This window comes from Salmo salar, chromosome ssa02 (assembly GCF_905237065.1).
Source record: "Salmo salar chromosome ssa02, Ssal_v3.1, whole genome shotgun sequence".
Lineage (NCBI taxonomy): Eukaryota > Metazoa > Chordata > Actinopteri > Salmoniformes > Salmonidae > Salmo > Salmo salar.
In genome coordinates this window covers 94,944,171-94,959,648 of record NC_059443.1, presented here as the reverse complement: position 1 = coordinate 94,959,648, position 15,478 = coordinate 94,944,171, and the positions used below count along the sequence as shown (strand labels likewise).

General features: G+C 44.7%; 1 protein-coding gene across 1 annotated transcript in view; it reads left to right on the top strand.

Moving 5' to 3' along the window:
* The window catches only part of LOC123739624 (stonustoxin subunit beta-like), a gene marked incomplete at its 5' end in the record, with an annotated part of 10,558 nt that extends 6,420 nt beyond the window's left edge, over positions 1-4,138 (top strand). Inside the window, 2 exons of the mRNA XM_045713920.1 lie at positions 272-318; positions 3,580-4,138. Coding sequence (XP_045569876.1) covers positions 272-318; positions 3,580-4,130 — 598 coding nt within the window. The remainder of the gene's footprint in view (positions 1-271; positions 319-3,579) is intronic.
* Between the last annotated feature and the right edge of the window lie 11,340 nt (positions 4,139-15,478).

Here is a 15,478-nt window from a genome sequence, read left to right as displayed (position 1 = left end):
ACACAGGACACACACACACACAGGACACACACACACAGGACAAATACACAAACAGGACAAATACACACACACACACACACTGGACACACACACTGGACTCACACACACTGGACACAAACACTGAAAACGCTCTTATCAACGCTTGACACGTGTGTGTGTGTGTGTGTGTGTGTGTGTGTGTGTGTGTGTGTGTGTGTGTGTGTGTGTGTGTGTGTGTGTGTGTTCAGGTGTATCCCTCAATGACTGTCTGTTTTTCTGCTTACCGCTACAGTGTGGAACATGGTGGAGAGAACAGAATGAAACCTGGACTTAGAAAATGTGAGTGTTGACTGCTGTGAAGAATATGACTAAGAATAAGTCTTAATTCAAGTTAAGTCAAAGACCACCATCATTACTGACTTGGTCATATTAAATATCATCTGTAGTTCTACAGAAGCACAAATCAGGGACACCAACATTTACAAAGAGTTTATATGAGTGTGTGTGTGTGTGTGTGTGTGTGTGTGTGTGTGTGTAATTAATGTGAATAAGTGTGTTTTATATTACCATACAGTATTACATTTACATTTACATTTAAGTCATTTAGCAGACGCTCTTATCCAGAGCGACTTACAAAATGGTGCATTCACCTTATGATATCCAGTGGAACAACCACTTTACAATAGTGCATCTACATCTTTTAAGGGGGGGTTAGAAGGATTACTTTATCCTATCCTAGGTATTCCTTAAAGAGGTGGGGTTTCAGGTGTCTCCGGAAGGTGGTGATTGACTCCGCTGTCCTGGCGTCGTGAGGGGAGCTTGTTCCACCATTGGGGTGCCAGAGTAGCGAACAGTTTAGACTGGGCTGAGCGGGAACTGTGCTTCCTCAGAGGTAGGGAGGCGAGCAGGCCAGTGGTGGATGAACGCAGTGCCCTTGTTTGGGTGTAGGGCCTGATCAGAGCCTGAAGGTATGGAGGTGCCGTTCCCTTCACAGCTCCGTAGGCAATCACCATGGTCTTGTAGCGGATGCGAGCTTCAACTGGAAGCCAGTGGAGAGAGCGGAGGAGCGGGGTGACGTGAGAGAACTTGGGAAGGTTGAGCACCAGACGGGCTGCGGCGTTCTGGATGAGTTGTAGGGGTTTAATGGCACAGGCAGGGAGCCCAGCCAACAGCGAGTTGCAGTAATCCAGACGGGAGATGACAAGTGCCTGGATTAGGACCTGCGCCGCTTCCTGTGTGAGGCAGGGTCGTACTCTACGAATGTTGTAGAGCATGAACCTACAGGATCGGGTCACCGCCTTGATGTTAGTGGAGAACGACAGGGTGTTGTCCAGGATCACACCAAGGTTCTTAGCACTCTGGGAGGAGGACACAAGGGAGTTGTCAACCGTGATGGCGAGATCATGGAACGGGCAGTCCTTCCCCGGGAGGAAGAGCAGCTCCGTCTTGCCGAGGTTCAGCTTGAGCTGGTGATCCGTCATCCACACTGATATGTCTGACAGACATGCAGAGATGCGATTCGCCACCTGGTTATCAGAAGGGGGAAAGGAGAAGATTAATTGTGTGTCGTCTGCATAGCAATGATAGGAGAGACCATGTGAGGATATGACAGAGCCAAGTGACTTGGTGTATAGCGAGAATAGGAGAGGGCCTAGAACAGAGCCCTGGGGGACACCAGTGGTGAGAGCGCATGGTGCGGAGACAGATTCTCGCCATGCCACCTGGTAGGAGCGACCTGTCAGGTAGGACGCAATCCAAGCGTGGGCCGCGCCCGAGATGCCCAACTCGGAGAGGGTGGAGAGGAGGATCTGATGGTTCACAGTATCAAAGGCAGCAGATAGGTCTAGAAGGATGAGAGCAGAGGAGAGAGAGTTAGCTTTAGCAGTGCGGAGAGCCTCCGTGACACAGAGAAGAGCAGTCTCAGTTGAATGCCCAGTCTTGAAACCTGACTGATTAGGATCAAGAAGGTCATTCTGAGAGAGATAGCAGGAGAGCTGGCCAAGGACGGCACGTTCAAGAGTTTTGGAGAGAAAAGAAAGAAGGGATACTGGTCTGTAGTTGTTGACATCGGAGGGATCGAGTGTAGGTTTTTTCAGAAGGGGTGCAACTCTCGCTGAGGAGGCAGAATCAGGAGATAGGTTGGAGAAGGTTTGAGCAGAGGGAAGAGATGATAGGATGGAAGAGGAGAGAGTAGCGGGAGAGAGAGAGCGAAGGTTGGGACGGCGCAATACCATCCGAGTAGGGGCAGAGTGAGAAGTGTTGGATGAGAGCAAGAGGGAAATGGATACAAGGTAGTGGTCGGAGATTTGGAGGGGAGTTGCAATGAGATTAGTGGAAGAACAGCATCTAGTAAAGATGAGGTCAAGCGTATTGCCTGCCTTGTGAGTAGGGGGGGAAGGTGAGAGGGTGAGGTCAAAAGAGGAGAGGAGTGGAAAGAAGGAGGCAGAGAGGAATGAGTCAAAGGTAGACGTGGGGAGGTTAAAGTCACCCAGAACTGTGAGAGGTGAGCCATCCTCAGGAAAGGAACTTATCAAGGCGTCAAGCTCATTGATGAACTCTCCAAGGGAACCTGGAGGGCGATAAATGATAAGGATGTTAAGCTTGAAAGGGCTGGTAACTGTGACAGCATGGAATTCAAATGAGGAGATAGACAGATGGGTCAGGGGAGAAAGAGAGAATGTCCACTTGGGAGAGATGAGGATTCCAGTGCCACCACCCTGCTGGCTCGATGCTCTCGGGGTATGCGAGAACACGTGGGCAGACGAGGAGAGAGCAGTAGGAGTAGCAGTGTTATCTGTGGTAATCCATGTTCCCGTCAGCGCCAGGAAGTCTAGGGACTGGAGGGTAGCATAGGCTGAGATGAACTCAGCCTTGTTTGCTGCAGACCGGCAGTTCCAGAGGCTGCCGGAGACCTGAACTCCACGTGGGTCGTGCGCGCTGGGACCACCAGGTTAGAGTGGCAGCGGCCACGCGGTGTGAAGCGTTTGTATGGCCTGTGCAGAGAGGAGAGAACAGGGATAGACAGACACATAGTTGACAAGCTACAGAAGTGTTGTTTCTTGTATTATTGTCTCCTGTGTCTTTAGAGAACTGTTTCACTTTGATATCCTTTTTCTTCTGTCCTGATTTTCTCTTTCTTTTCTTCTGTTAACTAGATATTCTTTGTTGTTCTTCGTTAGCTAGCTAGCTTCTTCCAAAAGAGTCCCTAGCAACTGCTTAGCAACTGGTAAACAATTCAGCTTGCTAAGATAACTACAATTTTATGAAAAATAGTTATTTTTCAAAAGCCTATCTTCTTTGTTTGTTGCTTGTTTTTTCTCCTATTCAGTCTTGCAGTTTTCTTTTGCTTTTTTCCGATGTACTTCACTCTAAAAACCATGTAAATTTCAATATTTGTAGGAGCTCATTTTTCAGCTGCTGCTGCTCAAATTGGAGTTCCGGAACAGTATAACATGTGATCATTCAACAAGTCTCAAGTTACCTTAACTGCTCCTTTTGATACCTAGAAACATCTACATTAAATGAATTAGTGAAAAGTGAGTTAACATTCTAATGTGAATGATGATGATTTCTAATATTGTATCTGGTTTCATCCATCAGATGTCTGTGATCTCACACTGGACCTAAACACAGTAAACAGACACCTCTCTCTGTCTGAGGAGAACAGAAAGGTGACATGTAGGAGAGAGAAGCAGCCGTATCCTGATCACCCAGAGAGATTTGAGGACTGGAGACAGGTGCTGTGTGGAGAGGGTTTGACTGGGCGCTGTTACTGGGAGGTAGAGTGGAGTGGGAGAGGGGAGGTTGAGTGGAGTGGGGGGGCTGTTATAGGAGTGACATATAAAGGAATCAACAGGAGAGGAGTGGTTAAGTACTGTTGTCTTGGATCCAATGACAAGTCCTGGAGTCTGTTCTGCTATGACAACAGTTACTCTGCCTGTCACAATAATAACTCCACTACCATAGATGTCCCCTCCTCCAGCTCCCACAGAGTAGGAGTGTATCTGGACTGGTCAGCCGGCACTCTGTCCTTCTATAGAGCCTCCTCTGACACACTGACCCACCTGATCACATTCACCTCCACATTCACTGAGCCCCTCTATCCAGGGTTTTGGGTTTATTCTGTTGGCTCTTCAGTGTCCCTGAAATAATAACTGGACACACACACACACACACACACACACACACACACACACACACACACACACACACACACACACACACACACACACACACACACACACACACACACACACACACACACACACACACACACACTGGACAAACACACACACACACACACACACACACACACTGGACACACACACAAACACACACACACAAACACACACAAACACACACACACACACTGGACACACAAACTGGGCACACACACACTGGACACACACACACACACACACACACTGAACACACACTGAACACACACAAACTGGACACAAAATGGACACACACACTCAACACACACACTGAACAAACACACACAAACACATTCTGGACACACGCACACTGGACAAACGAAAACACACACACACTCACACACATACACACACACACACTGGACACACACACACACACACACACACACACTGGACACACACACACACACACACACACACACACACACACACACACACACACTGGTCAAACAAAAATACACACACACACACACACACACACACTGGACACACACACACACACACACTGGACAAACAAAGTGGACAAACACACACACTGGACACACACACACACAAACACTGGATACACACAGACACACACACACTGGACACACACACTAGACAAACACACACACACACACACACTGGACTCACACACACACACTGGACACACACACACACTGGACACACACACACTGGACACACACACACACATACTGGACACACACACACACACTGGACACACACACACACACTGGACACACACACACACACTGGACACACACACACACACACACTGGACACACACACACACACACACACACTGGACACACACACACACACACACACACTGGACAAACACACACACACACACACACTGGACAAACACACACACACACACACACTGGACAAACACACACACACACACACTGGACAAACACACACATACACACACTGGACAAACACACACACAAACACACTGGACAAACACACACACACACACACACACACACACACACACACTGGACAAACACACACACACACTGGACAAACACACACACACTGGACTCACACACACACACACACTGGACTCACACACACTGGACTCACACACACTGGACACACACACACACACACTGGACACACACACACACACACATTGGACACACACACACACACACTGGACACACACACACACACACTGGACACACACACACAAACACTGGACAAACACACACACACACACACACACACTGGACAAACACACACACACACACACTGGACAAACACACACACACACTGGACAAACACACACACACACTGGACAAACACACACACACACACACACTGGACAAACACACACACACACACACACACCTGGACAAACACACACACACACACACTGGACAAACACACACACACACACACACACACACACACACACACACACACACACACACTGGACAAACACACACACACACACACACACACACACAAAAACACACACACACACACAAACACACACACACTGGACACACACAAACACACACACACAAACACACACAAACACACACACTGGACACACAAACTGGGCACACACACACACACACTGGACACACACACACACACACTGGACACACACACACACACACACACACACACACACACACACTGAACACACACTGAACACACACTGAACACACACAAACTGGACACAAAATGGACACACACACTCAACACACACACTGAACAAACACACACAAACACATTCTGGACACACGCACACTGGACAAACGAAAACACACACAGACTCACACACATACACACACACACACTGGACACACACACACACACACACACACACACACACTGGACACACACACACACACACACACACACACACACACACTGGTCAAACAAAAATACACACACACACACACACACACACACACTGGACACACACACACACACACACTGGACAAACAAAGTGGACAAACACACACACTGGACACACACACACACAAACACTGGATACACACAGACACACACACACTGGACACACACACTAGACAAACACACACACACACACACTGGACTCACACACACACACACTGGACACACACACACACTGGACACACACACACACACACTGGACACACACACACACACACTGGACACACACACACACACTGGACACACACACACACACTGGACACACACACACACACTGGACACACACACACACACACACACACACTGGACACACACACACACACACACACTGGACAAACACACACACACACACACACTGGACAAACACACACACACACACACACACTGGACAAACACACACACACACACACTGGACAAACACACACACACACACACTGGACAAACAGTAACATTCTCAGAACATACTGCACTTGTTTTATCCTGTTTTAGATGTATCCTCTGTTTAAACATTTAAACTCTTACAATAACACTGTTAAAATACCAATGTGATCATTTCTTGTCTTTTATGTTGGAAAAACAAATTGTACAATTATATGTGGACATACGCTCCATAGTTGTACAAGTATACATGGTTATATTGTACTTTTCATAATAAAACATACTTGAAACAAGAAAAAGCATGTTAATAGTGGAAACAATTTCGTTATTGATTTTTACATTGCTTCTCCCTGTCTCATGTTGACGTTTGTCATGAATCTTGACCTGGAGGCAGAACTGTGCGATTTCCTCTAGATATGTCAGCTGCAAAGTCAGAATTGGCTGTGGAAAATGTTGTTTTATGGTCTTAATTTAAGGGAAGGATTAGCAGTGTGGTTGAGGTTAGGATTAAAATCGGATTATATTACTTTGTGCCTGTGCAAGCTAGTGAATATTTTGCTGAACTGCCTCCAGGGCAAGATTCATGACAATAAATGCCAACCTGCCTCCAGAACAAGATTCATGACAATAAATGCCAACCTGCCTCCAGGACAAGATTCATGACAATAAATGCCAACCTGCCTCCAGAACAAGATTCATGACAATAAATGCCAACCTGCCTCCAGGGCAAGATTCATGACAATAAATGCCAACCTGCCTCCAGGGCAAGATTCATGACAATAAATGCCAACCTGCCTCCCAGTCGTCCCCTCCTTATCTTTACAAGGCTGCAGAACATGCAAGCTAGTGATGTGGGGGTTCTCTCATAACCCTCAGTCCCCAGGTGGGTAGATGGCAGGTTGAATAAAGAGAAGCTAGTGATGTGGGGGTTCTCTCATAACCCTCAGTCCCCAGGTGGGTAGATGGCAGGTTGAATAAAGAGAAGCTAGTGATGTGGGGGTTCTCTCATAACCCTCAGTCCCCAGGTGGGTAGATGGCAGGTTGAATAAAGAGAAGCTAGTGATGTGGGGGTTCTCTCATAACCCTCAGTCCCCAGGTGGGTAGATGGCAGGTTGAATAAAGAGAAGCTAGTGATGTGGGGGTTCTCTCATAACCCTCAGTCCCCAGGTGGGTAGATGGCAGGTTGAATAAAGAGAAGCTAGTGATGTGGGGGTTCTCTCATAACCCTCAGTCCCCAGGTGGGTAGATGGCAGGTTGAATAAAGAGAAGCTAGTGATGTGGGGGTTCTCTCATAACCCTCAGTCCCCAGGTGGGTAGATGGCAGGTTGAATAAAGAGAAGCTAGTGATGTGGGGGTTCTCCCATAACCCTCAGTCCCCAGGTGGGTAGATGGCAGGTTGTATAAAGAGAAGCTAGTGATGTGGGGGTTCTCTCATAACCCTCAGTCCCCAGGTGGGTAGATGGCAGGTTGAATAAAGAGAAGCTAGTGATGTGGGGGGTTCTCTCATAACCCTCAGTCCCCAGGTGGGTAGATGGCAGGTTGAATAAAGAGAAGCTAGTGATGTGGGGGTTCTCTCATAACCCTCAGTCCCCAGGTGGGTAGATGGCAGGTTGAATAAAGAGAAAACAATAGGCTACATAAAAAAATCCATAAATGTATAATTATTATGTAATTTACACAAAACATTAAGGACACCTTTCTTTCCATGACAAACTGACCAGGCGTAACTCAGTATGAGGAAGGTATCCTTAATATTTTGTCCACTCAGTGGCTCTGACCCTTTACATAACAGCCCATCCTCTTTTCCAGGAAACCTTCTTTAAATTTCCCCAAATGTTTCCACACTGCTGCTCTCTCAAAGCTGCTCCAGGGCCTCTTGGGTTGAGGAGTCATTCTCTTCTAACCTGATCACAGCTGCTCCAGGACCTCTTGGGTTGAGGAGTCATTCTCTTCTAACCTGATCACAGCTGCTCCAGGGCCTCTTGGGTTGAGGAGTCATTCTCTTCTATCCTGATCACAGCTGCTCCAGGGCCTCTTGGGTTGAGGAGTCATTCTCTTCTAACCTGATCACAGCTGCTCCAGGGCCTCTTGGGTTGAGGAGTCATTCTCTTCTAACCTGATCACAAACAAAGACAAGATTCAAACAAATAAACATGATGGTCCAACATAATAGGGGGGGTATAGGGAAGGTAGGGGAGAGGAGGGGGTATAGGGAAGGTAGGGGAGAGAAGGGAGGGGGCAAGGGGAAGGTAGGGGAGAGGAGGGGGTATAGGGAAGGTAGGGGAGAGGAGGGGGTATAGGGAAGGTAGGGGAGAGGAGGGGGGCATAGGGAAGGTAGGGAGAGGAGGGGGTATAGGGAAGGTAGGGGAGAGGAGGGGGTATAGGGAAGGTAGGGGAGAGGAGGGGGTATAGGGAAGGTAGGGGAGAGGAGGGGGGTATTTGGAAGGTAGGGGAGAGGAGAGGGGACTTCCTCCATGTCAGGTAAGCAGCCTCCAAGTCTACCCTCACCAACTGACCAGACTGAGTGAGTTCTGAACATCCCTCTGTCCTCTGATGCTGTGTCCAAGTCTTCTTGGGTCTTTCTGGTGTCTCTGTCTTGACTCTTTAGTGAGTTTTTTCAGTTCTTTCCCAGGCTGCCTGAAAAACACAAAAAGATGGCAACTACATAAGAGTTATAAACTATCAAAATAAAGAGAATCCCACACTCCATATATAAACTCCCAGTCATTTATTGGGTATTTACCAACGTTTCAGCATCACTGTGCCTTCTTCAGGGTGATGTCATCAATACTTGAACCAGGTTATGTAGAAAAACAGTGCAATTAGTGCAAACAATGACAATAGAGAGGGGTGTGTCATAATGATTAAGTTAATTACAATGAACTAATGAAACTGTTAAAAAAACAATAGTTTATGGCATATTAAATATAAAAAATAGTAGGGTATATTATATATATCCGGCTCTCCATGTAATCTGATTCATTATGATATAGGATCAGGTCCCCCCTCTCCATGTAATCTGATTCATTATGATCTAGGATCAGGTCCCCCTCTCCATGTAATCTGATTCATTATGATCTAGGATCAGGTCCCACCTCTCCATGTAATCTGATTCATTATAATCTAAGGTCAGGTCGCCCCTCTCCACGTAATCTGATTCATTATGATCTAGGATCAGGTCCCACCTCTCCATGTAATCTGATTCATTATAATCTAAAATCAGGTCGCCCCTCTCCATGTAATCTGATTCATTATGATCTAGGATCAGGTCCCCCCTCTCCATGTAATCTGATTCATTATGATATAGGATCAGGTCCCCCCTCTCCATGTAATCTGATTCATTATGATCTAGGATCAGGTCCCCCCCTCTCCATGTAATCTGATTCATTATGATCTAGGATCAGTCCCATCTCTCCATGTAATCTGATTCATTATGATATAGGATCTTTTTATTTTTATTATTTGACCTTTATTTAACCAGGTAGGCCAGTTTAGAATAAGTTCTCATTTACAACTGCGACCTGGCCAAGAATAAAGAAAAGCAGTGTGACAGAAACAACAACACAGAGTTACATGGAATAAACAAGCGTACAGTCAACACAACAGAAAAAGAAAGTCTATATACAGTGTGTGCAAATGGCGTGAGGAGGTATGGCAATAAATAGGCCGTAGTAGCAAAGTAATGACAATTTAGCTGATTAACACTGGAGTGATAGATGAGCAGATGATGATGTGTAAGTAGAGATACTGGTGTGCAAAAGAGCAGCAAAGTAAATAAAAACAATATGGGGATGAGGTAGGTAGATTGGGTGGGCTATTTACAGATGGACTATGTACAGCTGCAGCAATCGGTTAGCTGCTCAGATAGCTGATGTTTAAAGTTAGTGAGGGAGCAATAAGTCTCCGCCTTCAGCGATTTTTGCAATTCGTTCCAGTCACTGGCAGCAGAGAACTGGAAGGAAAGGCGGCCAAAGGAGGTGTTGGCTTTGGGGAATGAACAGTGAGATGTACCTGCTGGAGCGCGTGCTACGGGTGGGTGTTGTTATCGTGACCAGTGAGCTGAGCTAAGGCGGAGCTTTACCTAGCATAGACTTATAAATGACCTGGAGCCAGTGGGTCTGACGACGAATATGTAGCGATGGCCAGCCGACTAAAATGACCTGAGTTGCAATCATGAAAAAAAACTACCCGGCCTTCATGGTTTGACATTGAGAACATTGGGAGAGATGAGAGCTGACGTTTTAGTAAATGTGCAGATTACGTATCTCAGTCACAGACAAGAAGCTCAATTAAGACATTATCTTCACCACTGGGACTGGGGACAACAGGACCACAGGCCAAATAATACAGCTCAACACTTCCACACTACCACAGTGAGTAGAATCAGGCTTCAGAACAAAGAAAACTTGCAAAATTATTAATGATGAATTGTATTAGACGTTATTAGACATTTCTGTTGTTGAGGAGGATGGGAGACCCACAGAGACGTCAAAATGTGTTTCTAAAATCGTCAAAGAGTAATTATTTTAACCTAAAGCATTTAATAAAGACACTTACAGTACAATATTATGGGGAATAGGAATGAGAGGGCTACTTACACCATTTTGGGAAGGGATCACAGCAGTGATTGAATGAGGGTATGAGGCATGAGTTGAGGTGTTCAGAGACTTGACCAGTGCAGGACAGGATTTGACTGGGAAGACAATAACACAAAAACACTACACAGTGAGACAAAAGAGCTAAGAATGAGTTACTCCAAGCAAGGAGTCAAATAGATGTGTAATAATGTGATTGTGATTGTGATTGACTCTACATAAAGTAATGAGAGAAAAATTGACAGGGGTTCCCTCACTGTGCTTAGAGAGGAAACATTCAATGTGCCAGTGGATGAGGGGGCCACATGAGACGTGGCTTCCAGTTCATGTGAGGAGGTAGTTGACAATGGTAGTGGAGTGGTCATCGCTTGTTAACCTCTATGGGACCGGCGGGACGAATTCGTCCCACCTACGTAACATCCACTGCCAGCCTGTGGCGCGATTTTCAAAATCTTCAAAATCCTATTACTTCAATTTCTCAAACATATGACTATTTTACAGCCATTTAAAGATAAGACTCTCGTTAATCTAACCACACTGTCCGATTTCAAAAAGGCTTTACAATGAAAGCAAAACATTAGATTATGTCAGCAGAGTACCAAGCCAGAAATAATCAGACACCCATTTTTCAAGCCAGCATATAATGTCACCAAAACCCAGAAGACAGCTAAATGCAGCACTCACCTTTGATGATCTTCATCAGATGACAACCCTAGGACATTATGTTATACAATACATGCATGTTTTGTTCAATCAAGTTCATATTTATATCAAAAACCAGCTTTTTACATTAGCATGTGACGTTCAGAACTAGCATACCCCCGCAAACTTACGGGGAATTCGCTAACATTTTACTAAATTACTCACGATAAACGTTCACAAAAAGCATAACAATTATTTTAAGAATTATAGATACAGACCTCCTCTATGCACTCGATATGTCCGATTTTAAAATAGCTTTTTGGTGAAAGCACATTTTGCAATATTCTAAGTATATAGCCCAGGCATCACGGGCTCGCTATTTAGACACCCGGCAAGTTTAGCACTCACCATAATCATATTTACTATTATAAAAATGTCATTACCTTTTGTTGTCTTCGTCAGAATGCACACCCAGGACGTCTACTTCAATAACAAATGTTGGTTTGGTCCAAAATAATCCATCGTTATATCCGAATAGCGGCGTTTTGTTCGTATGCGTTCCAGACACTATCCGAAATAGTAAAGAAGTGTCGCGCGCTTGCGCAATTCCTGACAATAAAATTCAAAGTATTCAATTGCCGTACGTCGAAGCATGTCAACCGCTGTTTAAAATCAATTTTTACGTCATTTTTCTCGTAGAAAAGCGGTAAAATTCCGACAGGGAATCTCCTTTTCGGCAAACAGAGGAAAAAATCCCAAAGGCGGGGGCTGTCGGGGTCACGCGCATAAGCTAGTGTCTCTTGATGGGCCACTTGAGAAAGGCGATAATGTGTTTCAGCCTGGGGCTGGAATGACGACATTCTCTTTTTCCCGGGCTATGAGAGCCTATGGACGACGTGGGAAGTGTCACGTTAGAGCAGAGATCCTTAGTAAATGATAGAGATGGCAAAGAAGTTCCAGAAATGGTCAGAAAGGCCACTTCCTGTAAAGGAATCTCTCAGGTTTTGACCTGCCATTTGAGTTCTGTTATACTCACAGACACCATTCAAACAGTTTTAGAAAATTTAGGGTGTTTTCTATCCATATGTAATAAGTATATGCATATTCTAGTTACTGAGTAGGAGTGGTAACCAGATTAAATCGGGTATGTTTTTTATCCAGCCGTGTCAATGCTGCCCCCTAGCCCTAACAGGTTAAACCATGGAACAGGAGGGGACTCAGCTGGAAATACAGACAGCAGATACGTTCCCTTGAAGCTGAGCCATCGTAGGTTTGAACAACAAGTTTGTCCATGAAGATAAACACGGAATTCACATCTCGCCCACTTGACAAATCAAAGTAGCCCAAGAAACTTTTTCTGAATAAAGCCCTAATCATCCACATACAGAACCTGACAATAACTGAGAACGGCAAGCAGACTGGTGGCAACCATAGGTCCCAGAGTGGGGGGGGGGATTTTTTTGCACTGGGGCCCAGAGTTTGTCCTTATCTGTTGACCTAACCAGGAAAACTCTGGACCCTATAAGGTATGACAGTGATGAATCAGTTGTAAAAGGTTTTGTAAGGGCTCTGATGGAACCAGTTTTAACTAAATCAGGGCACATGGTTTTAATAACTCTTAGTGCTCGCGGACCGCTAGAAAAACATCTACGACAACATCCGGTGAAATTGCAGAGCTCCAAATTCAAAATAGAAATATATTAAACATTCATGAAAATACAAGTGTCATACATCATTTAAAAGCTTAGAATCTTGGCAATCGAACTGCGTTGTCAGATATCAAAAAGGCTTTACGGTGAAAGCATAGGTTTCGATTATCTGAGGACAGCACCCCACAACAACATATTTTCCAAACAAGCACAGGCGTCACAGAATCCCAAATAGCGATAAAATAAATCACTTACCTTTGAAGATCTTCCTCTGTTTGCAATTCCAAGGGTCCCAGCTACAGAATGAATGGTCGTTTTGTTCGATAAAGTCCTTCTTTATATGCCAAAATAGTCTGTTTAGCAGGCGCCATGACTTCAGAAATCCACTCCTTCAACATGCAGACAAAGAAGTTCTAAAAGCTACCAGTAAATTTCGTCCAAACAAGTCAAATAACGTGTCTATATCATCCTCAGGTTGTCTAAAATGTAAATAAACTATAATATTTCATACGGAAAGTACTGTGTTCAATAGGAATGACAAATTCGCAAGTGCGCACCCTCTCCATCGCGCGCAAAAACACTGAAGTGACCCAAGCAGTCAGCTCACTGAAAGTGTAAATATTTATTTATTTTTCAAAATAGAAGCCTCAAAACCTTGAATAAATACTGCTGACATCTAGTGGAAGCTATTATGAATTGCAATCTGGGTGACAGACATAGGAGTTTTCAATAGCTTTACAAATATGAGCCTGTTATTTTATTTATTTATTTTTTGGTCGGATTTTCTTTGGGTTTTCGCCTGCCATATCTGTTCTGTTATACTCACAGACATTATTTTAACAATTTTGGAAACGTCAGAGTGTTTTCTTTCCAAATCTACCAATTATATGAATAGCTTCTGGGCCTGAGTAACAGGCATTTTACTTTGGGCTCGCCAGACTCTCTGAACTTCCGAAAACTGCCCCCTAGCCCTAAGACGTTTTAACGGTCCTCACACTGTTAATGCTCTCATTTCATAGATGCGTACTGCTCACCTGTTCATCTCGTAATGAATAATGTGGAAATTGAGCAAGTTGAGGTGACTAAACTGCTTGGAGTAACCCTGGATTGTAAACTGCCATGGTCAAAACATATTGATACGACAGTAGCTAAGATGTGGAGAAGTCTTTCCATAATAAAGCCCTGCTCTACATTTTTAACAACACTATCAACAAGGCAGGTCCTACAGGCCCTAGTTTCTACCTTCTGTCATGGGACTTCTGTTCCCAATGTTCATAAACCGAACTTCAATTAAACTACTCAGTCTGCCCCCAGAGGGTGTAAGATTCTGGTTGAATGAAGCAGACAGAGAGCCAGCCTACAATTGGTCAGAATGTTTATTTACGAGAGCTCTGAATATCATACAATGTACACAGCCTTTTATACCTGACATTTGGTCATACCATATGTCATACCCCTTACAAATGCCCCTCCTCTTCTTTAACACTGTCAATGCTTATTTACAAGTCTTCTCCATCTCATACATTGCTTATCATATCCTGCCCCATGTTACATAATCTACTGCAAGCCTAAAGGTTTCTCCCCTCCCTGGGTGGGGAGACCTTTTTCCTGTTATCAGTTTCACAGTGGTCACAAGTTGTCTGCTGTCTGGTTACTTACATTGCTAAATCATTAACCTCTTGGGGCTATGTGGGACGCTAGCGTGCCACCCGTGGTGCACCCTATCAACAGCAGGTGCATTTCAAGAGCGGCAAATTTGAAACCAAATAAATGTCAAAATTCAAATTTTTCAAACATACACTCTTTGAAAGATAAACATCTCCTTAATCTAACCACGTTGTCCGATTTCAAAAAGGCTTTACAGCGAAAGCAAAACATTAGATAATGTCAGCAGAGTACCAAGCCAGAAATAATCAGACACCCATTTTTCAAGCTAGCATATAATGTCACATAAACCCAGAAGACAGCTAAATGCAGCACTAACCTTTTACAAACTTCATCAGATGACACACCTAGGACATCATGTTACACACAGCATGCATTCTTTTGTTCAATAAAGGTCATATTTATATATAAAAACAGTATT